Below are 26,539 nucleotides of genomic sequence, written 5' to 3'. Positions count from 1 at the left end.
TTTCAAGCCATTTTCCATCATGCCCTTGCAGAGTTCTCTCCACGGCAGGAGGAGAGCCCTGCTCTGCCAAGGTGGAGTCACCTGCTCTGTCTGTCACAGGGCTCTTTTTTCATGGTGTGTTTTTCTGGGAAGCTTCTGAAGACGTGGCCTCTGAAATCCCTCTCTGGGTGTGACCTTGGGGCAGTTGTTCATTCCTTTTTCTTTCTCCACCCCTGTGGAATAACTTGGCTACCAAGTTCACAAAGGCTGTGGCCCCGTCACAGAGGTTGCCAGGGGATCTAAACCAGCAGCTCATTTCCCAGCTCTGAACTCTCACCCTACTGAGCAAACACGTTGCCTGTTGCTCAGCCTTGGTACCTCCCATGAGCAGCATCATGGGATGGCTCCGTGTTATCTCGTGCCATGAGCACCCTGGGACTCTTACACGGGTTCTCTGCATTGTCACTGCCCCTCTGCAGCACAGGGGAGTTCAGCCTTGGGCTCTTTCCTTCGTTTCAGTCTCATTTTAGACAGTAGCCAGAGCAGCCCTGGGAGTTGTCCCCACACCTCAGTCCTGCTGGAGGCCCCCGTTGGTGAAGCCCCAAGGCAGTCCCAAGCTCAGGAACTGCACATTGTCACCAGCACGCTCTAAATATAGGATTTATTTCAGGTGGTCATCACTGTCTTTCCATGACACTTCCAAGGTGTTTTCCTCCCACCATGGAAGCTCGTGCTGTGGTTTGGAATATGATCAATTTAGTTATCTACTGGATTTTTTTCATCTCTGGGGATGCTCATTTTCAGCTAAATATACATGTCTGCTAAAAAGGAGTTCAGATAGACTACGTGATGATGAACCAACTCCAAAGGATAAGCAGGAAAAGTTTGGAGAAATGAGGCACAATGTAAAATGAAGAGCTAGCAAGAAGTGCCTAAACTAACTGAGCAGAATGGTTTCACTCTTTTCTGCTTCTGTTAAAAGCTTTAACAGCATTTAACCACTGGAAAATAATGAAGATATTGATAGAGCATTTGAGAGAAGAGCTTCCAATAAATGACCAGCAATAAAAATGTAATGAGAAGTCAACTGGTCCTAGGCAGGGTAAAATCTCAGTAAGAGCATGGTGGTGTTACCCATGGATGGGGGAGAGCCCCTGCAGTGTGGCACAGCAGACACCATGGAATGGGACACTGGAGCACTTTTTGGCTGAGCTGACACTCTGCTCATTTCCCTGAGCTCAGACATCAGAAATGCCTGGTGAGCAAAGGGGATTTTGATCTCTCCCCTGTTTCACCTAGGTAAGCACATTGTATTGCTCCTGTATCCTCCCCAGGTCCCCAGTTGTTATGACAGGTTATATTACTTTATTAGTAAGCTATTACAGCAACAACTGGCAACTATAAATAGCAACCAGAGTACTACAGTAAAATTAATCATTAAAAGTAATTGAGATAAGGCTTCACATTTTCAGTACAGGTAGGCAACTGAGTAAACCAGTGACCACAGTCTGGGTGGAAGAGGAATAGGAAAGAGAAAAAGCCCAGAAGGTTTATGGGCAGCTGATGGGAAACTCCCATCAAGGAACTGGGTTTCACTGGAGAATCCAGTGTCACGATCGGTCAGTGACCAGTGATCGGTCAGTTGTCTTGGACAGGGCACTTCAAGAGGGTCAACAGGGACAGCAAGAGGCACTATCAATTCTAGAGTAAAATGTGGAGTAAAAAAAGTGAGTGTAGCTTCAGGAAAGTATCAATAGAAAAACCTTCCTGACAAGAACTTTAAAGGTCCAGCAAAGTCAATATTTTACTGAAATAGCCTGGATTCAGTTGAGCCTACATCCTACTCAAACAATTCCAGTGAAAGCTTCACCTCTGCCATGTCTCATGCCTTTAATGCCCCTTTTCACCCCACTTCAGTACAAGGAAGGGTAAGTCAGAAAATGAAACATTTACAGTTCATTTAGAACTGAGCGGCCAGGGAGCAGCACCCTCGACTCATTCACCCCTCAGCAAACACAGGCAACCGGAGAGTGTGGAGGCTGTGGTCAGTCAGGAACAGGAACAGCCATTCCTGGTTCTTTGCTCTACAACAGTCAAGTGGGCTTGCCCCTGTTCTGAACCGAATGTATCTGTGAGCCCCCCATTCTGAGCACACACCCCGGTGACCATCCCCTGTCTGTGTGTGACTGTCCCCTGTCCGTGTGTGACCGTTCCCTGTCCGTGTGTCACCATCCCTTGTCCGTGTGTGACCATCCTCTGTCCGTGTGTGACCGTTCCCTGTCTGTGTGTGACCGTCCCCTGTCTGTGTGTGACCATCCCTTGTCCGTGTGTGACCGTTCCCTGTCCATGTGTGACCGTCCCCTGTCTGTGTGTCCCCGGTGACTGTTCCCTGTCTGTGTGTGACTGTTCCCTGTCCATGTGTGACTGTTCCCTGTCCGTGTGTGACTGTTCCCTGTCCGTGTGACTGTTCCCTGTCCGTGTGTGACCATCCCCTGTCCGTGTGACTGTTCCCTGTCCGTGTGTGACCGTCCCCTGTCCGTGTGTGACCGTCCCCTGTCCGTGTGTCCCCGCTGACTGTTCCCTGTCCGTGTGTGACTGTCCCCTGTCCGTGTGTGACCATCCCCTGTCCGTGTGTCCCCGCTGACTGTTCCCTGTCCGTGTGTGACCATCCCCTGTCCGTGTGTGACCATCCCCTGTCCGTGTGTCCCCGCTGACTGTTTCCTGTCCGTGTGTGACCGTCCCCTGTCCGTGTGTGACCGTCCCCTGTCCGTGTGACCGTCCCCTGTCCGTGTGACCATCCCCTGTCCGTGTGTCCCGCAGCCGCCCGGATGCTGGAGAACATGGACCGCAGTGCCGAGCCCTGCGAGGATTTCTACCAGTTCGCCTGCGGGGGGTGGCTGCGCAGGAACGTCATCCCCGAGACCAGCTCCCGTTATAGCAACTTTGACATTTTGAGAGACGAACTAGAGGTCGTTCTAAAAGGTCAGTGGGGTTTGTTTGTGGACCATGTAAAGTTTCTTCTTTGCCTTCACATGTTATCCTAAGGAGTTGTGGTTTTCTAGCAAAGCTGAAAATACCACCAGATATTTTGGGGGTTTGTGTTCGGTGCCCCAAACTGTTTGCTTGGAGAAGGCTGTGGGAGTTATGCTGCTGTGTCTGGCACTGGGGCAGAGCTGCCCAGACCTGCCCTTTCTGGTATCTGCTTATTATAACCACTGAAATGCCTGCCCTGACCCTCATGCACTGACGCAGCAGCCGGGCAGGTGAAGGAGGAGGAGGTCTGCCCGTGCCCACACCAGCTGGGATGCTGGAAGCTGCTCCCCAGCAGCCCTATGCCCTGCATAGCTGTATTCCATCAGAAATCCCAAAGAACAGGCAAGCCATTTCCCAACCAGTCACACCATGAACTTGCAAACATTCCTTTTTCCACAAAATGCAACAGTGTCAAATGGTGCACAATTCCCTTTTTCAGACAAGAATAACAGAGTCAAAGAAGTCAGTTTATACTCAGGAAACCCTCTCCAAACCTCTCTCTCCACACTGAATACCCTTTTTTTACTTCACCTGTCTCCTGGGTTTGCCAGCTGTGCCTTCACATGATAGCCTGGCCACCTAAGAACTGCCCCTGGGAAGTCAGAGCATTTGTGTTTCACCAAGGGTGACCCACAGAGTATCTCCTGACTCCTCTAGGCTCAGCTTATTAACACAGACCGATGTAATCACAAGGCATTGAACCTCCAGAGCTTTTCCCCTCAGCTTTTGAAAGGCAAAGCCCCCCTGGCATTAGGGCTGGACACAGAGTATTTCCCACCCCCTCAGGGCTGTGTGCCCTCCTTCCCTCAGCACTCCCAGCCCAGCTCAGCCATCAGCACACATCTGCTGTCTGTGTTTCAGATGTCCTCGACACCCCCAGCACCGAGGACATCCCTGCAGTGCAGAAGGCAAAAACTCTGTACAGGTCCTGCATTAATGAAAGTAAGTGTCTCCTGAGTTCACTGCATTGACATCAGCCAAAGAATCCCACCTCCTCACACAGCTCTGCCTGTACCCCAGCCTGTGCAGAATCTGTCAGAAATTCTTAGTGAAAACTACAGTGCATCCATCCTAGAGAGTCAAATAGGAACGTTAATTGTAAAGTGAGCACTGTATCTCCTGCTTTAGTGGCTATGGTTTCTTAGGTGAGATTACATTACTCTTCAGTTACTAGTTTGCTGCAGATATTTAAACTCAAATCCTTTCAGTTAAATATGAGTTAATTCTTTTGTAGAAATTAGCAGGGATGAGGTGAAAGCTCCGTGGCATTACCAGGCTGTGGGAAGACAGGGAGACCATTTAATTCAAGAGTCTGAGCTGGGCTCTGCCACTGGAACAAAGAGCAGTAAAACAGTTTGCAGGGCTTCCTAAATCACGTATTTAGAGTCTTTATAATGTTATTAATACTTCTCAAAACTATTATTTCAAGCTCTCTGCAGAGAGAAAAGACAATAGTTCTTCAATGTCATGGCTGCAAGGATGTGCACATGCTGTTTGCATCACGACTGGAATGTTTTCACATTAAATGTTAAAGCAGAGTCATCCATCAGAGCAAACTGCTGCTGTGGTGATGGGGGAAACAGAGTTCTCAGCTTCATTGTTCCAAACTCATTATAATATATAACATTTGGGGGGTTTAAAATGTCATGGTAACACATTTTGTTTTTTCCAAAAGCTGCCATTGATAGCAGAGGTGGAAGGCCTTTAATCAGTTTATTGCCAAATGTGTCTGACTGGCCTGTAGCATCAAGTGACTGGGAGGCTTCCTATGGTAAGACAACCTGTGCTTATTTCTTTTCAGTTAAAATATCTAAATTACTGTGGGTTTTACTGCTTACCAGAAATCACGACTAAACACACCTTTCCTTTCCTTAGGTACTGCCTGGACAGCTGAGGCAGCTATTGCACAGCTCAACTCCAGATATGGGAAAAAGGTCCTTATTAATTTTTTTGTGGGCACAGACGATAAGAATTCCACAGCACACATCATCCATGTAAGTCTCCCTGGGGGCCAGGACTTGCTGATCATAAAAGTGCAGCAAATAACCAGAAGCACAGACAGAAATGGGAACCACCAGCACCACCAGTGACCTGAATTTACCAGAGTATGTTGGAGATGAATTGGTGAATCAGTGTAGTTTCAGCTTCAGTTCTCTGTTTCCCAGTGCCCTGTCTGTTCTCCAGGTTGACATCCTTGTTCTGTGCACTCATCCCCTGTTACTCTCAGTGAGATGGGGAATAACAGAGATGTATCATACACACAGGAGTTACAGGAGCAAAGGGCCAGTCTCTCCTGTCGCTGGGTAGATGGATCCATGAGCACTTCACGTGTATGAATTCCAGAGATTCAGGAACTGCCTGGCTTCTCTGGGGGCTGTTTTGTCACCTGGACTTCACCTATTTTCACACTGGTTACCAGCAGCTTGCAATGTAACAGAAAAAGAGACTGAAAAGAAAGGCAAAAAGTATAGGGAGAGTGAAAAGAATTAAAGGTGAGGATGAGAGAGAAACTTCCCTATGGCCAGAGTGAAGCCCCAGCCCCTGTAATTCCCAAAGGAGAGTACAATGCTCTCCATTTCATCCTGAAGTACTTTTCCATTTTTGTTTGCATTTTCAGATTGATCAGCCTGGCCTGGGCCTGCCTTCCCGGGACTACTACGAGTGCACTGGGGCATACAAAGAGGTAAGGTGGGGCTGCATCACTGAGGACATTTCAGAGGGTTTAGGCTGTGTTTTCAAGGCAGACACATCCTCAGGAGTAGGCATGAGTGAAGGACAGAACAGTCTTTCCTCAAAGAGACTCCAGTGCTGCCCCTGGAAAACATCCCTGGGAGAATGAGGGAAACTGGAAGGGAAAGGTGATGATAATGAGCATTTAACCAAGGTTACAGCAACAGGCTTGGGGAGAGAAACAGAACCATTCAGAGCCAGACACACTTTTCTGCAGGAAAGATCTGAAAAGATCACAGTCCTCTACATCAACTGTAGCTAAAGTATGTGATACCACTGGAATAGCTCAGATACCTGAAACCTCACAGGGTCCCTTTAATTCCTCTTTCCTCATTACTGGTACATGCTCTCATTAACCTGTTAGCACTGACACTGTATCTCTGTTGCTAATCTGGGATGTGCTTTAAGTCCTTGGGAGCTGCAGTGTCTGTGTTTGCTGAAGTCATGGAGCTGAAACTGCTACCACAGTGACCTTTAATTACCCGCTTTTCTTCTGTGTAATTAAATGCAGAAGCGATGAGAAAGTGTACAAACCAATTTGGGTTTGTTTGTGTTTTGCTGACCTGCCACCAGTTAATAGTGATTACATTTAATTACAGATCACATGGTCATAAAAGACAGTCATTGCCACCTGAACCGTTCAGCTCCATGAGTATTCCACATGTGGATGGGATGGCCTTTGGGAGCTGGCTCAGGGAGCACCACCTGCTCCTTCCTTGTGCTGTGTCAGCTGCAGCACTGGGACACAATTCCACAGTTCCTGTCCTAATCTCTGACCTATCTGAGTATCAGCTTTATACAGCAGAGGAGGAAGGACTCTGAAACCCCAGCTTTATGACTGCCAGGCAGGTTCCCATACCCTCCCCATTCCCATGACTGCTCCAAGGGAGAGCAGTTCCCTTCCATGCCCACGGTCTGACAGAGCCTGTTCCTGGCTCTGGTTCCTGCTGTGTCACTGCACTCTGGGACTGTCCACAGCAAACACCAGCTCTGCCTCCTGCTCTTCGACCTCTCCCTCCCTCAGGGCTCCCCACTCAGACACATGGGTGGAACCTGGCAATAAAATCATCTTCTCCTGTGAGATAGAGGACAGCTCAGCTCACACAGGAGTGATTGCCATTCCCTCTGGAATATCTGACACTCTTTATTCAGGGCATCTGGAATTAGCTGACTGAGTTCTTTGCCACCTGACCTAAGAGCTGCACTTTAGGACAAAAACAAAGTCCACAGACTGGTGCCTGAAAGGCTCTGTTGACTTCCTGGTGTGGAGTGATATCTGTACTGAATTTTCAGATGGTTTTTCCAGCCTTGCTATGCACTGTCTGTCGTGACTTGTTGCAGCTCTGTGGTTTCATGGGCTCCCCTCTTTCATTACCAGTGGCACTGAGAGCTCAGTCCTGCCTCTGGGCACTGTGCTGGCAGGTCCTTCTGAGCTGCTCAGTGCCCACACCCCAGCCAGGTACAGCCTGGCACTGCTGCAGGGAGGGAGGGATGCCCAGGAGGGGAGTTCTGGAGTGGCTGCACGTGGGACATTCATTACAGGGGTGTGTTCTGCTGCCCAAGGAGCACAACGTACCAAAATACTGCTATTAATAAAGCTGATGATGTGCACACCTTATTAATCCTAGCTTTAATCACTGGTTTGGGAGATCACAGTATATTGCATAAAACATATATTATTTCATAGCTAATCTAGTATTATGTATTTTTTAAAATTTACATTTAAAAAGAATATTGAAAACAGCATTTCTGTTGATAGAAAAGTGAATGTGGCTAATCAAAGAGGAATTAGAATAACACCGAGTTCCATAAAATATAATGACACCAGTAGTGATTTGACAGTGGGACATCTCAGATAATTTACTGCCCTATTTACATTCTTATCCTTGGTGAATTCTTTCCTGTTTATTTTAATATATACTGTCCTGTCTATAATATACCTAACTTTGGATACAGTGCCATGATTTCCAACTGTTCCCAGAAGCACTAGAGGAGGCTCACTGCTCTGGGAGTGCTTTTCCCACAATGCTAATTCCCTGGTTTTCTGTTCCTGGGAACACTGCTCTTTGGAAGAGGTATTTTTGGAAGTTGTAATTAAAGTGAGCTAGAAAAACAGGGATGATGGTTTAAATATGGACATACAAATGTCTCAACTGCAATAATGAAAACACAGTGCAGTCATTGAGCATGTTTAGCTTTGAACAGTGCTCCAATTACACAACAGTTCTCCATGAGGGAATTTTCAAAGTTAATTTCTAGCTGTGACCAAACAGTATTTCAGAATAAAATTAAACTGTTTAAGTAAGGGATGAAGATCTGTAGTTCATAAAAATAAAGACAAAATCTTAACTATGATCAAGGCATGCTTTTCTCTGAAGAGTTTTGTCTTTAAAATGTTTCTATTTTTCCCTGCAGGCATGTTCTGCCTATGTTGATTTCATGATTTCTGTAGCCAAACTAATTCTACAAGAAAGAAACATTTCTGTCAGTGAGGATGAGATTTCTCAGCAAATGAATACAGTTATGGACCTGGAGAAAGAGATTGCCAATGTAAGAAAAACATTTTTAATGTATTCTTTACATAACTGACTTTTTCCATGATACCTAAGAAAGTTAACTGTAAACTGAGTTGTTAAGTGACCCGCTGGTGGTATTTTGTGGGGCCAAAAAGGAATGTCACACCTGAGAGGAACACGTCCTAATGTCCTGGAAGGAGCAAGGGAAAGGATCTGAGTTAGCTGCTTGCCAAGGAAATGTTTTACCCTGAGCTGTTCACAGAAGCCCTGCAAGAGGAGACAGAGAGACTTGGGCTCTGTTTGATGTGGTTTGGAGTGTGAGTTTTGGGAGATGCTTTAGGGCCTCTCCTCCCTTTGTCTTGTTTCCCCGTGGGCTGTTTGGATCCCAGAGCAGCAGATTCCCAGCCTTTGGCCTGCCCTGAACACAAAGTCATGTTTGTGCTGCACAAGCTGCTCCACAATGCTGATTGTTCCAAGAAAGAGCATTTTTAATCAAACACTGTTCTCTAATAAAAGGAAAGGGCAAAGGAAAAATAATATCATGAGTTTGACTTTGGAGAAATAGTGAGAATGTGAACTTGCATGGAGAAAACCAAATGGACACTCAGGCATTCAGGAGCAAGCCATGGCTTGTGATTATTAACTATTGCAGCAGGACCTGAAGCTGAGGATGACTGTGGAACAAGTTAAAGACATATTTTCTAGCTTCAGCTATTTTTCAAGTTACACTGATAGTAAGGGCACACGTTTGGGAAAACCATTTGTATAAACTGAAAACTTTCTTCACATCTTCCTGAGAATCACAGCCCTGGGCTCAATCAGAGATGGGAAACTATTACCAAATAATGAATTCACTGGAGAAGGATTTTACAGAGGAGCATGAAAGGAACCCACACCTGCAATGTCTCTGCAGCAGTTGCTGCTGACAGGGAGTCCAGCTGGTGCTGGGGAAGCTGCCTCTGCCTTGGGTTTTAACCCTCCATCCAAAACTCAGCATCAGCCTGAGAGTGACTGAAGAGAGCTGGCATTGTGCTCTTGGGAATCTGTTAAAACACAGAAAACCCCCACTGAATGCACAATAGGAAAGGGGAAGCAGAAGAGAAGGATGGGGATAAAATGAGACTTGGCATGACTGATTTTTCAAAACACTTCAGCTGGTAAAATCTGCTGTTCTGGATGCACATATTTAACTCCCTGGTGCAAAGGCACGTTGCCCAGAGTAACCCTGAGCCTGTGGCAGTGGTGGGTTGTGGCTCCCTGGCTGAGCAGGGCATCCAGAAAGAACACACGGGGTATCATGTGCATCCTGATCAGAGCCAAAACTCCTGGGGACTGCCTTGGTGCACTCAGTAATTGTCTCATCATTAACTTTGACAGGCAACAACAAAATCTGAGGACAGAAACGATCCACTTCTGCTGTACAATAAAATGACGTTGGCACAACTCCAAAACAACTTCGCATTGGAAATCAATAATAAGGTGAGTGATCACTAATTCGATATTTTAACCCCTAATTTATCACTGATGAGATGAAACAGGAAAGCCTGAATTTTTTTCCTGTTAGAGACATTTCTTTCCTAAGCTGAGCTATATTTGCAGTTGAACAGGATCCCTGATGTGCACAGTTGTACCTCCACTTCTGATGTCCCTGAACTGGATGTACAGGGCTGTGCCTCTGTACTCGCTGTCTCTCCTGACAGATCTTGCCCTCTACCTCAACATAAAGTAGTGGAAAAGGACAAAGGAAAAAAATATCCAGTGGGAGGTGTCCCTGTCCATGGCAGGGGGTTGGAACTAGATGATCTTTAAGGTCCCTTCCAGCCCAAAGCAGTCTGGGATTCTGTGGTTCTGTGAGTTATCCTCCTGGGTTCAGGATGGTCACTCTTGCCAAGCTGACATGCACATAACCCTTGCTGGCCATCAGGATGCTCTTGCACCCTTTGCAGAGGACCAATAAATCCCCCTCCCATAATTCCCTGGGCAGCTCCCGAGGGCCAGGACCAAAGGCCAGCCTGCAGCCAGCAGCTGGTTCAAGGATGTAGCAGTGGAATCCCAGCCCCTCTCTGTTCATCCAGAGCTGCAGAGGCAGAACAGGAAGTCCTGACTTTCCAACATTCCCTCTGTAATTCCCAAAGCAAGCACAAAGGAGCCCAGAAGTCAGGACCACGAACCAGGACAATCCTCCTGCAGTGCCAGCCCTGCCTCTGCTCTCAGCCCCAGCCATGTGCTGTTTGTGCAGTGCAGCCTCAGAGCACCAGAGTCTGCCTAAAAACCAGCTCAAGGTTTGCTAGCACAGGTGTGTCTCCTCAGGAGCATCATGTCCTACTAGACATGGGTATATTTGATCCTAAATGACTTTTATGGAGGCTTCTGAGGCCAGTAAGTTCCAGCAGGAACACTGTTATTCCTGCTACACTTTCATAATCCTTGTGATTTTATTGACTTTAAATTCTTCACCTTTAATTCTCTGACGGTTCCCTCCTGCCTGGCTTAATTGGTTCCATAATTCACCTTCTCCCACAGGTGCAGTTGGTTACCACTACAGTCACCTTGTCACAAACCAACTTCTGTCACAGAATGGCACTGCCCTGGTTATTATTAGTTCCTGGGGGGTGCTGCATATCAGCAGTAATTTAAATTTATTCCAAAATGCTCAGAAGACACATGATGGGAGTTGGTAGTATGGTAGGTGAGGTCTAAGGATAGAACAGCAATAAGTCCCAAGATTAGCTTGAAGTTTGCTAGCTCCTCTTCCAGACCTGCAGTGACTGTTCCTGAAAGCTTTTCTGCTCTCCTCAGCTACATTTGTTTGCCTGATGTTACCTCCTCCAATAAAACTTTCCAAAGATACAGACTGGGAAAAATCACCAACACTTTTCAAAGCGACAGGAAGAACAAAAACTTTAAAAAATAACAACAAATTTTGTTAGTTTGAAATCAAAGCAATGTCTTGACCCTTTCTGCTGAATTCCACCCTTTAGACTTCAGACTTTAGAGCCATAAATGATCTCAGGCCATTAATAGGATGATGACCCCATTTACAAGTAGTGCAGCTATTAGGGAAACTAAAGGCAGAGCATTTGTGTCATGCAAAACATATTTAAACTGGAAAAGACAGCCAAATGCTGCTTGTTTATGACTGAACCAGGTAATAATGCATATTAATTTTCCAGGCATTCAACTGGTCAGAATTCATAAATGCCATCATGTCGACTGTGCAAATCAACGTGGCCAGCACCGAGCACGTCATCGTTTACGACCCCGACTACCTGCTCAAGCTCAGGTCTATTCTCAGCAGATACTCCCCCAGGTGGGTGTCTGAGGGATTCTTGGCACCTGCCTTTTCTTTCCAGTCAACTCTAAAAGCCTCAAAACATTACCAGCTTATTACTGGTGTCCTTTTGTTAAACAGGGACCTTCAAAATTACATGACCTGGCGGTTTGTGATGGACCTTGTCAACAGCCTCAGCCGGGACTACAAGGACACCAGGAACGCTTTCCGCAAGGTGCAGAAATTCATCTCTGAGTTGTAAAGATGACTTTTGTGAACCACAAAAGATATTTTTTTTCCTGTAGGTGTAGTATATAAATATTTAATGCATTTTGGATTTTGCACACAAAAGCCAGATGTATTTGCTGAGCCTCTGCTGGCGAGTATCCATAATTTATGTGATTTCTGCCTGATAGCTGAGTGGATTTGAAAGCACTGCTCTGGTACTTGGGCTCTTGTTTTTCTGAATCTAAATGAATCCCCATTTTGACACCAGAACAGTCCCATTCATTTGCAGGGTATTACAGTTCTGACTGACTTGTTACAAACCCTTCAGCAAACATTATGGGTCCAATCTTGTTTTTCAGTCATTAGATCCCACAGATAATTAGTGCTTTTACAGAAATGCTGAGCAGTTTCACAGACTGGACACAGAAGTTCTTTGTATCATCCACTCAGCTCTATCACGTACCATGATAATGTGCTATCACATATTTACATTATCATGACAAAGCCCTTGCACACTTTGTGACAACATCACACAGAGTAAAGGAGATTCTGCTTCACAAGCTCCTGAGGGGTGGCAGGCTCTGACAGAAGTTGCTGCTTGGGTGGAAAACACAATCTTAGCACTGCAGAAATTAATCTGCTGCTTAATCACAATGGCCCCGTCAGAGCTGGAACTGCAACACAGATCCCTGTACCAGTGAAAGTGGCCTGTCAGGGCACTCCCCTTCAACCTCTCCCATTTTAGCTTTTACAGCAGTTTTCTTCTACCTTTCCCGTTTCAAAAGGATAAAGAATTTTGCTGCTGATCCTCCTCTTTCCCCACCCCGTGGCTGCTGTTCCCATCCCAGAGCGAGCCCACCTAAGTGCCCTAAACACAACTATGGGTCCAATGCGTGTATCTGAGGCCGAGGAGGCTCCTCTGACACACAGCCCTGCCCGTCAGTCCCCGCTCTGCTCCCCCCCTGTCTGACCTGCTGCTCGTGTTTCCCAGGCACTTTATGGCACAACCTCAGAGACGGCAGTTTGGCGCCGCTGTGCCAATTATGTCAACGGCAACATGGAGAACGCCGTGGGACGGCTCTACGTGGAGGAGGCCTTTGCTGGAGACAGCAAACACGTGGTAAAGCTCTGAGCAAACCCGGCCCAAGTGCCATCAAAATGTCACCTCGTCCTCACCTGCCCTGCACTTCCTGACACTGCTTTGATTGCACTTTCTACTACCCTGTAATCAAAGTGGGTTTGATCTCTCAGTTTTTGTTAAAGTGTGATTAAGAGTTAGTACAAAGTTTTAAAAATTGAAGCTTCTGTTAAAGTAACATGTGAAATGTGAGGATTGCACATCCCCTGGAGGGAGAGAGGCAGCTGCCTGCAGGTCCCTCAGTGGCACACCAGCAGTGCATGTCCCAGGAGCAGCACTCACTGACTCCAGCAGTCACTGTGCTCTTGGAGACTGACACCATTCACATCTTGCCATAGTGGGCCACAGGGACAACTGCCCATTTCTTGTTGCCTTCAGTCCCACAGAAAAGTGCTGAAAATGACCCTGAAGTGAAGCCTGAGGTGACTCTGATCCCCCCTGGAATCCTGGTGTAACCCAGCCCATTCTGGGGGTTCTCACGTACCCCACATGCCCTCAGATGCACTGTGTCCACTGGGGTGTCTGTCAGGTTTTGGTGACCTGCAGGACTCAGCTGCATTGCCTGGTGAGCTCCTGCCCTTCCAGGACAGGCTGAACATGCTTCATGCCTGGAGCCACAGGTTTTACCTGTGAGCCCACACCAAGAGGGGCTGCAATAATCAAACTATGGCTGGGCAAAAGTAACATCATTTTCTGTGCATTTGTAACTCTGGTGGTTTTTCCCAGGTTGAGGAAATGATTGCAGATATACGTGATGTTTTTATAAAAACCTTGGATGAACTTTCCTGGATGGATGCAGAGACCAAAAAGAGAGCAGAACAAAAAGTAAGCTCTGTCTTAAATATTGGTAATGTGTACTTCTATAAAAATCAGTATGCCAGTTGTTTGTCCTGACAGACATAAGCAGTAACTCTATCACATTCAAATGCACATACATCTGTGTTTATATAGTTACAGCAGCTTACAGATTCCATGGAGAGGGGCACAAAAATAGGAGGAATCTGTAGACAAGATTAAGACCTTTCAGGCAAATCAGTAATTAAAGGGGGAGATGATAAATATCTAGAGGAAAGCAATACTGAAAATGGCAAGGAATGATTTGTGGTGATTTGACCAGCTACCAGGAGCAGCCACAAACTAGTGCTTTCAATGAATAAAAAATGCAACCAAACCTATATATAATTAAAATGCTGTGGTTTCTGCAGCCACTTTCATATTGCCTTGATTATATAATTCATGACTGATTCAAATCATGGCTGGATTTGCTCTGAGTATCAAACTCTTCTGTCCCCAGGCAAGAGCAATCAGAGAGAGGATTGGTTACCCCGACGAGATCGTGACAGATGACAACAAGCTCAACAGTGAGTACGAGGAGGTGAGTGAAGCCTGGCCAGGCCTGCAGAGCCCAGCACTGGCTGCAGGGATGCACAAACACAGAACTCACCCCTGGGCTCCTTCCCACTCCAGCTCACCCAGCTGGGAGCTGCTGGTTTCAGGCAGGCAGCTCCCACAGGTTAAGGTCAACACCAACAGCTGCTGAACTCCACTCAAAACATGTGTATAAAGAGGGAATAAAGAGCTCTGGAAAAAAGCTGCTACCACATCTCCAGCTACAGGATCAACTCTGTGGCAGAGCAGGGCACTGCAAACCCAGGTCTAACTGCAGAGCAAAAAGTACTCTTAGGAATGTGTTCCTTAGCTCATCATGCTTAGGGCTACATTTCCCTGATCCATGTAGCTTTTATTCCACATAGTAACACCACCACTAACTCCTCCCCCTTTCTTTTTAGTTGGACTACAAAGAAGAGGAATACTTTGAAAACATTATTCAAAATTTAGTATTTACCCAGAAGAAAAGGTTGAAAAAGCTCAGAGAAAAAGTGGACAAAGAGGAGTGAGTATTTAATATCACTGTGTCTAGTCTTTTGCCCAGGAGAAGGTACCTTCCAACCTCAGTTATTCTGCAATTCTGTTACATGGTTTCTGGGTTTATTCTAGTAATCGTTAACTCTGCCATTAAGAACTGGAATTCTAACATTTGTTCTTCTGGTGTTACCAGGTGGATAAGTGGAGCTGCTGTTGTCAATGCTTTTTACTCAGCAAGTAGAAATCAGATAGGTAAGGTTTACCAACTTACTAGTGGGATACAGATTTAAATGGCCAAATTATTTTTACATGTATGTATGTATGTATGTATGTGTGTGTCTTTAAAATTAAGAAGTGAAGAAATCTTAATACTACAAATTTGAGTATAAAGATTTCTAATGTCAGCCTGTCCAAAACCATCCATGGTTAAAAATAACTCAACATAGAAAAGAGAGCATTAAACTGCCTTTAAAGAAATAAAACCCCATCCATTCTAGCTACAGATTAGAACCACGTGGAGGTCCTGGGGTTTCTCCTCTCATGAACCTCCCAGCTCCCCTCACAGTGCTGCAAGTCTTGCAAGAGTCACAAAACATTTCACAGCATTAATTATGCCTCTCAATACTTCTGTCATCTCCATTCTGCAGTGTTGCCATTCACGTCCCAGCCTGCAGGGTCCTTTCTGAGCCATCAGTGAGGTACCAGGAGCCACATGTAACTCCTGAAAACAAGGCTACAAAGATGGAAAACCTTTGGCCTGTGCAGAAAGAAAACAATATTATTTCTTGATGTGAGCATTTAGCACAAAAACCCGCTCAGAAGGCTTTGTGTCAAATAGGTTTGTTCAGTAATTCACAGGAATCAGGAAGACTGAAGCTGGTGACTGGCAGTTAATGTGAGCCATAAATCCTTACCTCATCCCTTAGCTATGGCATGCACGGGATAATTAAAGCAGTCTGATCTTTAGTGATGTCTGAATTAGTTAGCACTAGGCTTAAGGAAAATCTCTGAAGAGCTGTTCTGTGCATGATGTGTAGGAAACTTAGAGCCCTGTTCTGACATTTGAACGTGGTCTGATCTGCACCATCCCACCAGCACTCGGACCATGAGGAAGCCACTCAGGTTCCAAAGCCCAGCGGAGGGGCTGCTGCTCAGGCACCCAGGAGTGTTCCCTCAGTGCCTTCTGACACAACATCACAACATCTGCACATCTAGTTCCAGTCAAACCAGCAATGGAACACACCTGCTGTGGCAGCAATTTGCACAGCACAGCACAATTGGGTTTTTTCCTAACCTGTTTATTATTTACCAATTTTCTCATGGTTCTTTCTCCTCTTGAGAGGAGAACTGAACTCCCAGTTCAGTTCTTGCCTTTCAGCATAAACCCCTAGAACTGAACTGGGTTTATGCTGAAAGGTGAGATTGCTTTCTCTTGCTGTGTGAGAACTGTCACCTAATTCTTCTTTTCTGTTCAAGTTCTGTAGAGTTACATCCATCTCCTTCCCAGTGAGAGTTAACACTTTGTATTGCTGCAGTGGGCAGAGGTGCAGGGAAAAGGCACAGAACAGAATATTTTATAGTATTTTACTATTCTTCATTTATAAAAAGATCAGAATTGCAACATGATTTCTTTTTTACTGAATTGCTTCTTACAAGCCTAGAAAAACGAGCACAGAAATGGGTGAGAAGAACTGCTTTGTTCCAGTTCTCTCATTGCCAGCTTGGCCTATTTTTATTGATTCTAGTGGGAGTTACTGGCATTTTCAGAGGAAGAATAAATTCCTGTCTCTGAGATTGATTTGTGATGGAGGCAATGATCAAATAATTTATTCTTCCAGGGGAACACCTTCCCACTTTTCATCATGATGTGAGGTTTATTTAATGATGAGACAGGAGTCTGAGAATGCCAAGTGATGGGAATTGGAACAAATTGCTTTTTTTGCAAAGTAAAACAGTAACAAAGCAAAAGCTGATCATGCTTTTGAAGTGTGTGAAGAGGGGAGCAGTCCTGCTGCTCTGTTCCTGCAGTCCCACAGCCATTCCCGGGTGCCAGCTCATTGCTGCTGTTGGATCTGCAGGAACAGCGTGGCGTTGGCTGAAGCCAGCAATGGTGTGTCCCCAGTGACAGGGTGACAGGCAGGGCCCTGACTGTGTTGTGGGTTTTTTGCAGTCTTCCCTGCAGGCATTTTGCAGCCCCCTTTCTTCAGTGCCTCCCAGCCCAAGTCCCTGAACTACGGCGGGATAGGGATGGTCATCGGGCACGAGATCACCCACGGCTTCGACGACAACGGTAAGGGCTGAGCTGCTGACAGACACCCAGGGCACAGGGGGCACATCCTCCAGGGCTTGACCCTTCCAGAGCACAGGCAAGACAGAGGAATGTCCACATGTAACAGCAAATCTGGACTTCTGAGGCATGACTGTACTGTTCTCCCAAACCCACAGTCCAAAGGGTCTGACTGACTCACTCCCCTCCTTATTGTACCAAACCCTCTTTTCCCATATCCATAATTGTTTAATGTATCATTGCAGGCAGGAATTTCAATGAGAACGGAGACCTGGTGGACTGGTGGACAGAGGAGTCAGCAACCAACTTCAAGGAGCTGTCCCAGTGCATGGTGTACCAGTATGGGAACTTCTCCTGGGACCTGGCCGGGGGACAGAACGTACGGCATGTTTATGTGACACCCCCACTCTGCTCTAAGTGGCAAATGCGAGCCACAAGAAGCAATTCTCTCCATTCTCTGCCTGTTTTTTTAGAGCCTGACAATATATTCCATCATGCAGAACAGGGAACAGATCAAACTCCGCACCCTGAGGCTTCCCTAACCCATATGTTGAAGTGTTGGCACTGAGAGAGAGCCCAGTAAAAACAGAGCAGAAAATTTCAACATATTTTTCTGACATTTTTTCACACATTAAGTTCAACCTAAGTATGATTCTAGATTTTGCAGCTTTGACTCTCAAAACCCAATATAGTGGGCTAAAGGTTGAAAATATGTTTTTTTAAAAACAAAATCAGAGATTCCCCATTACCAAAGCTTCATCATCTTTAGTGATACTTGACTGACTTAGGAACACCAGCTAAATAGGCTACCAAAAAGCTTCCTAACTTGCCTAATACCCAGGAAAATACCTTCTATCAGGTTTGCTGATGTCTGTTAACAGATAATTTCAGCTCTTTGGAGTTTTGATTTTAACTTCTTCTCTAGACTGTACAGGCTCTGTCCACTTCCCCTAACTGGAGCTGTACTAGGAACTGAAGATGAAAGACAGGGAGAAAAGAGGAAGAATGAGGGACCAATGACTAAGCAGCAGAGAATCTGGGTGACAGAGATGCAGAGCCTACAAAGCTGCCTGCAGGGGAAGACAGAGGATTAGGGAAAACAGTATCCACATGGATTTTGAGACAAGGGAGACAAAGACTTTTCAGGGATGTTAACCTCATCTGCTAAACCTTCAGATTTTAAAGGAATTCTTGACTTTAGAAGGTGAAGAATGCACAGTTTGGTGCTAAAAGGTCCTGAATGAGCTCTGTTTTTCAGAAAACTGTACTTTCCCTTTCTCTTTTACAGCTCAGTGGAATCAACACACTGGGAGAAAACATTGCTGATAATGGGGGTGTGAGACAAGCATACAAGGTAAGAAGTCCAGTTTTTTATTTCAGCTGAAACTGTCAGAGATTAAGAAAACTGGTTGCAGAGCCTTTGAAGAAGAACCACAATTTCTGTGTGAGGGACAGGACCAGAGCTACTGAGCCATGAGGCAGGGATTGAAACTACTGGCTGATTCTGGTATTTCTTTCATCCTGTCAATCCTGTCAGGCTACATATTACCTGTCCCTAGTGCACTCTTTTTCAGCTGATTTCCATTTTGCACTTTTTCCTTTGTGAATAAAGAATGTGCAGAAGGAAAACATTCCCTGAATCCCACTTGGACCATCACCTGACTGAAATGCTGATACCCAGCAACTGTCTGCCTCTGGCTGCCTTTTTCACCAGCTTTTTCACGGCAGGAAGGAGGGACAGAATGACTTTCTTCTGCCTCATAAACATGAAACACTTTGCTGTTCATCCTGTACAGGTGACTTGGGTGCCCTGCACAGGTACCCAAAGATGTCAGTGACATCTGGACTCCTTGTGCTAAGCCTTCCACGGGAGCTTGGATGCTTTCTGGCCTTCCTTTCATTCTCTTTCTGAAGCAGATGCTGGACTCTCCAGACTGGCCAGCTTTGAGACTGACAGCCAAAGAGACAGAGGTTCTGTTTGTGAGCGTGGTTTGGAAGAGAGTAGCTTCTCTATCAGCTTGTTGTTCACAAATGTGATGGTTGCAAACCTAACAACATGATCCTCCCTCTCCTTCCCTGAACACCTTGACAACTGAGTGCTGTCACTGCTCAACAAAGAGCCTCCTGGACACATGGCCCAACTCACACTTGTCCAAGTTACCAGCACAGCTTCTACAAGGAAAGCCCTCAGCAACTTCCTTCACTGGAAATGAACATGTCTGAGGACAAAAACAATTATTAATGAGAGTTTTAAGAATGACCTGGAAGCTTAAAAGAGGCATCAGACTTAGTAGATTAGTCTGACCTTCAGTTACTGGAACACTTGTGCAAAATGCAAAGCCATGAAAGGGGATACTCCTTCTGAAAGGAATGGGAGTAGCCAGAGTAAAATCAGGTCAGAAGTATTAAAAATTATTACGACCTCATATAAACAGTAAAAAAGGTCCAGAAGGAATCTGGAGAGGTCTCTAGTCCACCCCCTCTCCAGCAGGTAGAATGAACCATTCCCGTGTCCTGCAGACACCCCACAGGAGCCATCCCGCGCCCTCCCGGTGCCATCACGGCTTTGCTTCCCACAGTGCAGACAGAGCAATCCGCTCCTTTCTTTCCTGTGACCTTTTACATATTTGAAGACTTACATGCTTCAAGGCCCAGACTTCTCTTCTTTAGACTAAACAAACCCAATTCTTTCAATCTTTCCTCATAGGTCATGTTTGCTAGACCTCTGCTCGTTCTTGCTGCTTTCTTCTGGACCATCTCCAGTTGGTCCACATCTTTCTTGAAGGGCAGTGCCCAAAACTGGACAGAGCGCTCCAGCTGAGCCTTACCCAGTGCCAAGTGGAGTAGAAGGATTACTTCATGGATCTCATCTAAGCCCCTCCTGTTTATACATCCCTGTAGGACACTTGCCTTTTTTGCAGAGCTCTGGCGCTGTTGGCTCTCGTTCAGCTGTTATCCGCTGAAACTTCCAGAGCCTTTTCCATGGACCTGCTCTCTGCTCACTCCTCAGCTGCACTTGGGCAGTGATTGGCTTTACTGGGGCGGTACCTTGGCCCTGACTTCAGGCAGAACATTTCTGCAGCCCCTTTCATCAGCAGTGGCACACGAACAGCACATCGCTGCCACGCGGCCCCACGGGGAACACGAAAGCAGCTGCTCCTACCGCGGAAAGGTTTTAAAGTCTTCTGCAACTCGCTTAAAAAACCCAACCCAACAAAACCACAATGGAAAAAAAAAATCTCCTTTTCAAAATGCAGCCTTAGATAATTGATACCACAGTCCTGAGAAATGGCCCTGTCATCCTGTGCTTAAAGGTGGCACGTGTGGGATGGATGGCCAAGGAGTCCATGATTAATTATGTCAGAGAACTCACGTTCCTCCTTGTCATCATTTCATTCTGATTGTCTGGGCTGGAAATTTTAACATTTCTATTCACTTCATTCTACAGGCCTATGAAAACTATGTGAAAAAGCATGGAAAAGAAAAACTCCTTCCTGGTCTCGACATGAACCACAAGCAGCTGTTTTTCCTGAATTTCGCACAGGTATCCCTTCCTTCTTGGCTGAGGCTTTGAAAAATCACCTAAGCTACACTTATCAGTAAGTCAGAAAGGGCAGGCTGACTCCCATGGCTTTACTGAGAGCTGGCAGAGCTGAGCAGTGTTCACTGCAGAGCAGGGAAAAAGTCTCGTTAGGTGATTTTTATCTTCCCTCCTAAGTCTGGTAGAGAGTTTCTTGTGCCCAAGTGCCCTTGTCTGAGGACAACACCACACTTTTTTTAACAAAATACACCTTTTTTTCCTCTATGTTCTCATGTGACATTTACTCTCGTGCCATGAATTGCTTCACAGTTAAATGACAGCAGGTGTCTTGCTGTGCAGTCTTAGGGCTGACAGTGCTTTTCCCTGTTACCTGTGCAGGTGTGGTGTGGCACGTACAGACCAGAATATGCCGTGAACTCCATCAAGACGGACGTGCACAGCCCGGGCAAATTCAGGTGAGCACAACCCCATCCTGAGTGCAACTCCCAGTGCACCCCAGCTCTTTGCTGTGGACTGCAAGGACCTGCCCAGAGCTGGGCTGCACCTCCCAGGGCAGGGTTAACACAGCCCCAGCTACAGGCAGAGCACACTGCAGGTGGTTGGGAGGAGACAGACAGACTGCCCCTCTCCCAGCCCAGCACAGCCCTGTGCTGCACAAACAGGCACAGCCCTTCCCAGGAAGCTCCACAGGCAGAGAAAGGATGAGGGAGAGTTGTCCTCATCCTTGAAATGACACAGGTTAATTCTGTCCACACTGTGGAGCAGCTTTGAGCAGGCACCACCACAGACACAAACACATCTCCTGGCTGTCACCAGACAAGCATGATTGTTACAGCAGAGTCTCAGTGACTGTGTCTGGAATCCAGGGCTCTTCCAGAAGTCCCCTGGCTCCCTCCATAGCTCCAGAGAGGGTTCCCATAGACCAAAGGCTGTAGATGGACCTTTGTCCTGCACTGAAGTCCCAGTACAATCAGTGGAAGATCGTGGCCCTTGCTCAGTGACAAGCCCGTGTGCTGTGGTGCAAGAGCAAACAGGTACTTTGTGCCTGCTGTGCCCTGCCAGCCTTCTCAGGGTCAGGTGGGCTCAGCCCAGTAGAGCCATGCAGGAAATGTGGCTGCTCAGGGTGGAAGCCTCTGGGCCAGACTAGCATCTTTTCTTTTCTCTGAAGCCAGAGCAGCCTATTCATCAGCAGAGTAAGAGGGTTTGTGCTCTGACAAACCTGTTTGGTCAAGTGCCATGGGCTCAGGAACAGTGCAGCCAGCACAGCATCTGCTGGCTCTGGAAGGCTGAGTCATCTCCAGACTTCACGTCCACAATGGCCGAGTTCTCTCCCAATACAATCCACTACATTAATTCCAGTATCTTTCTTTCAACGGCTTTTCACCAAAGAATTATCTTGTTTATCCCACATACTCAAACACTTAGTGAAAGCAGTGACTGTTCCCTCAGTGCTCCTTCCCTGGCTCTCAGTGTGGGTGGTTTGTGCTTCCTGGGATCTCTCCCGAGGCAGTTTGTGCCCTACAGTCCTTCCTGCCTGATCCCTGTGCTAATGAGGCTCCAGGGGCTCTCCAGAGCCTCCCTGCAGATCTGACCTGGAAGAGGCACAAGGCCTTTGGAGTTCACTAGTTCAGCATCTCTGTGTAACTGTATTTGGGTGTACCCTGGATATATTACACTGTGTTGTGCTGTCTGCACCTTGGTAGGGAAGGCTATAAACTCTATTTGGAATGACACAAGTGTTAATGAGAAACCACAAACACTTTTAGAATGTGAAGTCATTTTCAGGATGGGGCCTCACAAGAGCTCTAAAACAGAAGTGTGTCAGTACACGAGACCTTCCCACAGAATTGATGCCTAATGACATACTACTGAAGTGTCACCAAGGCTCCCCGTGCATCTTTATTAATTATTATTTGGGGGTGGGATGGGCCGTTTAACACGGGCTACACTGACTGCAGCCTGCTTCTCCTTCCATGTAGGACAGGCCGCTCCTCGTAAAACTTGCTAATTGCACAGTACAGTTTTAGTTAATGGGTTCACAACTGGACAGGGAGAATGTTTGTTCCAGTAGGAAAATCAGGAGTTAACAGAAAGATGCCTTTGATCAGGTAATCACCAAAAGCAGGTGAAGGACAACGTACCTGAGTGTTAACATGCAAAATGAAAACACAGCAAGCACAAAAAGAACCCTTGACCTGTACCTGCTCAGGTACCAAATCCCTGTAGTTCTGGGGAAATCAGTAAATCAAGCAGGATTCTTATCCCACTGCTGTTTTGTGTAAGTAGAATTTTAGTACACCCCAAATACTTTTTGCTCTGTTTTGGCACAATCCCGTTTTAGCAGTTCCAGTCCTTCCAGGCAGTGAAGCACAGCTTCACCAAAATGCATGACTTGTTCAATAATCCTGTTTCTGTGCCACCCCCTGTTCACTGCTGGCTCCCAGGACCAGTGGGCAAGAGTCACTTTTGGCCCTGTAGAGACAAACTGATGCAAGTGTCAACTGCTGAACTTCACCTCAGCTTCTGTGGGCATGTCCTGCTTCTGTCCAGTCTAATGGTTAAGATTATCCACAGAACAACCACAAATTACTCAAACAAACAGTTCTTTAAAGAACTCCTTTTCCACAGTCATTGTCCACCAGTATCCGTATGTGACATTGCAGCTGAAATTGTTGTCCTGCATAGGTGTGTGCTGCCATATTCCCACTCCTGAAGGACTGAGCAGCTGTTAGCAGATCTATTCACACATGTTCACAGTTACACATATCAAATCAGCCTGAGCTGGAATGGCCTCATATTCACTTGAAGGCCGTTGTTTGTACAAATCTTTTTGCCAGAAAACTCATTCACTGGAACATCTGTGGACAATGCCCAGAGAAGCAGTAGGATCTCAGCTAAAACTTGCCTGGTGTCAAAATGTAAATGAACATTCACTGACAAGTTACACCACAGCCCTCGACCTCAGGGTCTTGTTTTCCCTTCACCAAGGAACTTGTCAGCAAAATGCAGCCGAAAAAACCTTCAGTGAAAACTACAGACAAGCAAGAAACCTCTTCCAGCTGAAATAAATGGGCTGTGAGGGCCAGTAATGAGGAAGGGACAGGGCCTGTATTTTGGAGGTTGCAATAAGGGCCATACAAACTGGCAAGAGAAAACACAGCCACTGCTTGAGAGGAAATGAAGCCTCAGAGCTCAGCAATAAGGGCGTTCCCCACCGGTGTGAGTTGAGGCAAACTGATGCAAACAAACCAAATTACAAAATATGGGTCGTGTTGTTTGAAACAAACAAAGGCAAGGAGCAATGACAAGCTTTTGTTTTGTTTCAAAGGGTCCTCGGATCACTGCAGAACTCTCCAGAGTTTTCTGAAGCCTTTTCCTGCACCACAGAAGACAACATGGATCCTGCTAAGAAGTGCCGTGTTTGGTGACAGATTGCAAACCTCCCATCCCGAGGAAGAGACACTTTCAGCCGATTTTGAGAAGGGGAGGAGGGAAGAAAACTGAGGGGAATATGCTAGAGTAGTCACTGTAATTGTTGGTAAACATGCAAACCCCAAATCATCACCCACCAAAGCATCCCAGCAGGACTAAGGCAGCCCTGAGCTGCTGTAGCTGACTGGCTGCCTCTCCCCCACGGAACCCTGTAGGATCCAACTCACTGACCATGTACAGCAACATGCACTGCAGTCTAACCCTGTGCCCCCAGCCAGTGGCTTTCTGGATTCATTCTGAGATGTCAAAGTATAACCCCTGATCTCCCAGAGGTCAGTGAGTGCCCAGTTCTGGCCAGGGGAGGAAGGAGATGCTCAGTAACACACGGCTTTAGCCATCATAACACGATGGAGAAACGACAGCTCATAGCCCAGTGTCAGACTTTGTACCCTCTGCTCTTATGGGAAATCTGCTCTACCAAATGTTTCATCTTTACTTGAAACCATTTATACAAGAGGAGTCCAAAGACCTGCTGTACTTAAATAACTTCTCACTAACTACTCCAGCGTGTATTACCTGATGTCACTATTTACAACAGTTTATTTACTGCTTTTCAGCCCAACTGAAATTGTAGGTAATTTAATTTTTGAACCTATAATCTGTAAGATTGTGATCAAAGACCCTTTCACAATTTTCTAAGCTTTTTCTTGCTTTCTCTAAAGTTGCTCTTTTTAAAAGTTTCTAGTAATGTATAAATCATAGTTTTATATTTAAATCTGAGCTACACTTTTGACTTGAAGTATTGTAATATATTTTATCAGTGGCTGCATAGAACTGGGAAATTTGAGTAAAGCATGGTATTGGGCAATAAGATAAAGCCTCCAGAATGGAGTGCACTGATATTGGAGTTTTCAGGGTGATTTCTCAGTGCTTAGAGTCTGATCCTGCACATAACTTGTACGTGTTCTGGTCGATGTCAGGCCTCATACCAGGAAATCTGCACAGCTGATCACAAGGAGGAGCTTTAAGTAAGAGGGTAAAAGGCTTTAAATCTGCAATGATATTTATTAAACATCCTCATGCAGATTGCAAAGGAACTTGCTGCTTTGTGTATCAAAGCAAAGACATTACCAAACCAAGTACCAGATACCTCAGATGACTGCTACAATAGGTCTATTTAAAAACCTATGTCCTTTTAGCTTTCTGAGTTCGTCATCTGATCAAAACATTTTGATAATAAACTGAAATTATGAGCCAAATGCAGTGTGTGTTCTTTACAGGAAACAGCAATAAAATAAAATTCTCTGCAAATAAGTGTCTACTTATTTGCCCCACAGGCAGAGGGAGATTCAGTTCCCAGTGTCCAGTGTAACCCTGCCCTCCTCCAGCTCCAGGCCATCCATCCTGCCATCAGTGCTGTGGCTGTCGGGGTGTCCCGAGCAGGGCCAGGAGCTGCACTGGGTGCTCCCTGTGGGTCCCTTCCAGCTCGGGACACTCTGTGCTCTGCATCCTCTGACCTGAGCAGGCCCCCAGGGCTCCTTCGTTACTTGCTTTGTTAGTAAACAAAACCCACAACAAACACATCCCGAGCTCTCCACACAGCTCCCAGGGTTGGCTCTGCACAGGAACGAGCCTCTCAGAGAAAGGGAGAAGCTCTTCTGCTTTCACCCAGGAACCAACATTCCCCACAGCTTTGTACAACACGGGTATTGTAAAAGGCAAACGTAGCGAATCCTGTGCCGCTGGCCCTGCTGAGGGAACAGAGCCACGGAGTGGCTCTGAGGGAGCCAGGAATGGGGCTGGAGACACACGGAGTGCCCGAGCCAGGCTGGGATCCGTCCCAGGGGATCAGGGCAGGATGGCAGAGCCAGGCTGGGATCCGTCCCAAGGGATCAGGGCAGGGATGGCAGAGCCAGGCTGGGATCCGTCCCAAGGGATCAGGGCAGGATGGCAGAGCCAGGCTGGGATCCGTCCCAGGGGATCAGGGCAGGATGGCAGAGCCAGGCTGGGATCCGCCCCAGGGGATGAGGGCAGGATGGCAGAGCCAGGCTGGGATCCGCCCCAGGGGATGAGGGCAGGATGGCAGAGCCAGGCTGGGATCCGCCCCAGGGGATCAGGGCAGGATGGCAGAGCCAGGTTGGGATCCGTCCCAGGGGATCAGGGCAGGATGGCAGAGCCAGGCTGGTCCCTGCACACCTGAAGGAATGCCCTCACCTTACTGTGGGACCCAGGAGGGTTCAGTTCCTTGCCCTGAGGGCTGATGCCCCATTACAGGGCAGGATTAAAGAATTCCAGACACACCCGTCAGTAACAAACACGGAGGGCTCCTACCTGAGGCGGCTCCGCGGCAGGTCCAGGTGAGCAGGGGCTCTGAGGGAACCGAGGTCCAGGCGGCCGAGCCCTGCCGGGCTCACCCCGGGCAGCCCGAGCTGGAGCAGAGCCCGGGAGGGCTCTGGGGCACCCTGGGGGCTCCTGCCGCAGGGAGGGGCTGCGGGGCCTGGGGACAGGCATCCCACCG

The 26,539-nt window shown here is 46.8% G+C and overlaps 1 protein-coding gene across 2 annotated transcripts in view; it reads left to right on the top strand.

Moving 5' to 3' along the window:
- MME (membrane metalloendopeptidase) overlaps positions 1–25,280 on the top strand; it is a 30,156-nt gene extending 4,876 nt beyond the window's left edge. For both annotated transcript variants that reach the window (XM_027647587.1, XM_027647586.1), the window contains exons 4-23: positions 2,800–2,961; positions 3,874–3,954; positions 4,688–4,783; positions 4,888–5,006; positions 5,630–5,695; positions 8,158–8,292; positions 9,636–9,737; positions 11,432–11,568; positions 11,671–11,764; positions 12,749–12,877; positions 13,622–13,720; positions 14,190–14,270; positions 14,686–14,789; positions 14,955–15,013; positions 16,932–17,051; positions 17,294–17,427; positions 18,337–18,402; positions 20,497–20,592; positions 20,968–21,044; positions 23,918–25,280. In XM_027647587.1, coding sequence (XP_027503388.1) covers positions 2,800–2,961; positions 3,874–3,954; positions 4,688–4,783; positions 4,888–5,006; positions 5,630–5,695; positions 8,158–8,292; positions 9,636–9,737; positions 11,432–11,568; positions 11,671–11,764; positions 12,749–12,877; positions 13,622–13,720; positions 14,190–14,270; positions 14,686–14,789; positions 14,955–15,013; positions 16,932–17,051; positions 17,294–17,427; positions 18,337–18,402; positions 20,497–20,592; positions 20,968–21,044; positions 23,918–24,017 — 2,057 coding nt within the window. In that variant the 3' untranslated portion in view covers positions 24,018–25,280. The remainder of the gene's footprint in view (positions 1–2,799; positions 2,962–3,873; positions 3,955–4,687; positions 4,784–4,887; positions 5,007–5,629; positions 5,696–8,157; positions 8,293–9,635; positions 9,738–11,431; positions 11,569–11,670; positions 11,765–12,748; positions 12,878–13,621; positions 13,721–14,189; positions 14,271–14,685; positions 14,790–14,954; positions 15,014–16,931; positions 17,052–17,293; positions 17,428–18,336; positions 18,403–20,496; positions 20,593–20,967; positions 21,045–23,917) is intronic.
- The last annotated feature ends 1,259 nt before the right edge of the window (positions 25,281–26,539 follow it).

The sequence above is a fragment of the Corapipo altera genome, unplaced genomic scaffold (genome assembly GCF_003945725.1).
Source record: "Corapipo altera isolate COAL_440 unplaced genomic scaffold, ASM394572v1 113, whole genome shotgun sequence".
Lineage (NCBI taxonomy): Eukaryota > Metazoa > Chordata > Aves > Passeriformes > Pipridae > Corapipo > Corapipo altera.
This window is presented reverse-complemented; position numbering and strand designations above follow the sequence as displayed.